Source organism: Herpailurus yagouaroundi, unplaced genomic scaffold (genome assembly GCF_014898765.1).
Source record: "Herpailurus yagouaroundi ecotype Mexico unplaced genomic scaffold, PumYag 254, whole genome shotgun sequence".
Lineage (NCBI taxonomy): Eukaryota > Metazoa > Chordata > Mammalia > Carnivora > Felidae > Herpailurus > Herpailurus yagouaroundi.
In genome coordinates, this window is record NW_024412471.1 from 781,090 (window position 1) to 782,540 (window position 1,451).

The 1,451-nt window shown below is 63.2% G+C and overlaps 1 protein-coding gene across 1 annotated transcript in view; it reads left to right on the forward strand.

The window, feature by feature from the left end:
- The window catches only part of TCHH (trichohyalin), a 7,130-nt gene that overhangs the window by 3,841 nt on the left and 1,838 nt on the right, over window positions 1-1,451 (forward strand). Inside the window, 3 exon segments of the mRNA XM_040461086.1 lie at window positions 18-42; window positions 133-1,446; window positions 1,449-1,451. The exon segment at window positions 1,449-1,451 is cut by the window's right edge and continues 1,838 nt beyond it. Coding sequence (XP_040317020.1) covers window positions 18-42; window positions 133-1,446; window positions 1,449-1,451 — 1,342 coding nt within the window.

Consider the following 1,451-nt stretch of genomic DNA (forward strand, 5'->3'; position numbering starts at 1 on the left):
CGCGAGCAGCGGCTGAGGCGAGAGGAGACGCGCTTGGAGCAGGAGCTGAGGCGCGAGCAGGAGGAGAGGCGCGAGCAGGAGCTGAGGCGCGAGCAAGAGGAGAGGCGCGAGCAGGGGCTGAGGCGCGAGCAGGAGCTGAGGCGCGAGCAGCAGGACAGACGCGAGCAGGAGCTGAGGCGGGAGCAGGAGGAGAGGCTCCAGCAGGAGCTGAGGCACGAGCAGCAGCCTGCTGAGGAGGAGGTGGAGGCCCGTGAGCGGGGCAAGAGCCGCACCTCAAAGTGGCAGTGGCAGCTAGAAAGCGAGGCCGACGCCCGTCAGAGCAAGGTCTACTCCAGGCCCCGCAGGCAGGAGCAGCAGAGGCAACGCCAGGAACGCGAAGAGAAGAGGCAGCGCCTGGAGCTCGAGCGGCAACTGCGGGAGGAGGACGCCGAGTGGCCAAGCCGGTCCGGGTCCCTCCGGGAGGAGCGCGAGCAGCGGCTGCTCCGAGAGGAGCAGGCACGCCTGCAGGAGGAGGAAGAGCAGCGCCGAGACTTCAAATGGCAGTGGCAGGCGGAGGAAGAGAGCGAGAGGCGCCGCCAGAGGTTCTCCGCCCGGCCCCAGTTGCGGGAGCAGCAGGAGAGGCAGCTGAGGGCGGAGGAACTGCAGGATGGGGAACTGCTGCGTGAGGAGGAAGAGCAGCGCCGCCAACGACTCGAGAGGGAGCGGGAGCAGCAGATCCTCGAGGAGAAGCAGCTCCGATTGGAGCAGAGCCTCCAAGAGGATCAGGAGAGGAAGCTACGCCGGGAGGAGCAGCGCCGTGACCAAAAATGGAGGTGGCAACCAGAAGAGGAAAGCCAGAGACGCCGCCACACAGTCTACGCCAAGCCAACTCAACGAGAGCCGCTGAGGGAGGAAGAGCAGCTGCAGCGAGAGGAACTCAAGACGAGGAGGCGCCAGGAGCTGGAGAGACAATATCAGGAGGAAGAGCCGCTGAGGGAGGAAGAGCAGCTGCTAAGAGATCGGAGGCGCCAGCAGCGCGGCAGGCAGTATCTGGAAGAGGAAGAGCTGCAGCGCCTGGACAGAAAGAGGCAATTCCAGGATGAGGATCAGAGCCGCGATCTGAAATGGCAGTGGCAACCAGAAAAAGAAAATGAAGTTCGTAATCACAGGGTTTACTCCAAACGCAAAGTGAACGAAGAAAGGATCCGGCAATTCGAAGATTCCCAGGTTCGAGATAGACCATTCCCGCAGAATCGGTGGCTCCTGCAGGATGAACGGGATGAGGAGAGAGCGCGAGAGAAAGAGAGGACCCGGCAGCAGCGCGACATGCAATTCCCAGCTGAGGAACTGCTGGAGCGAGAAGAGCAAAAGGAAGCCAAAAGGCGAGACAGGAAGTTCGGCGAGGAGGAACAGCAGCAGCGCCGCCGGGAACGTGAGCAACAGCTTCGCCAGGAGCGCGACAGAAGGTTCCG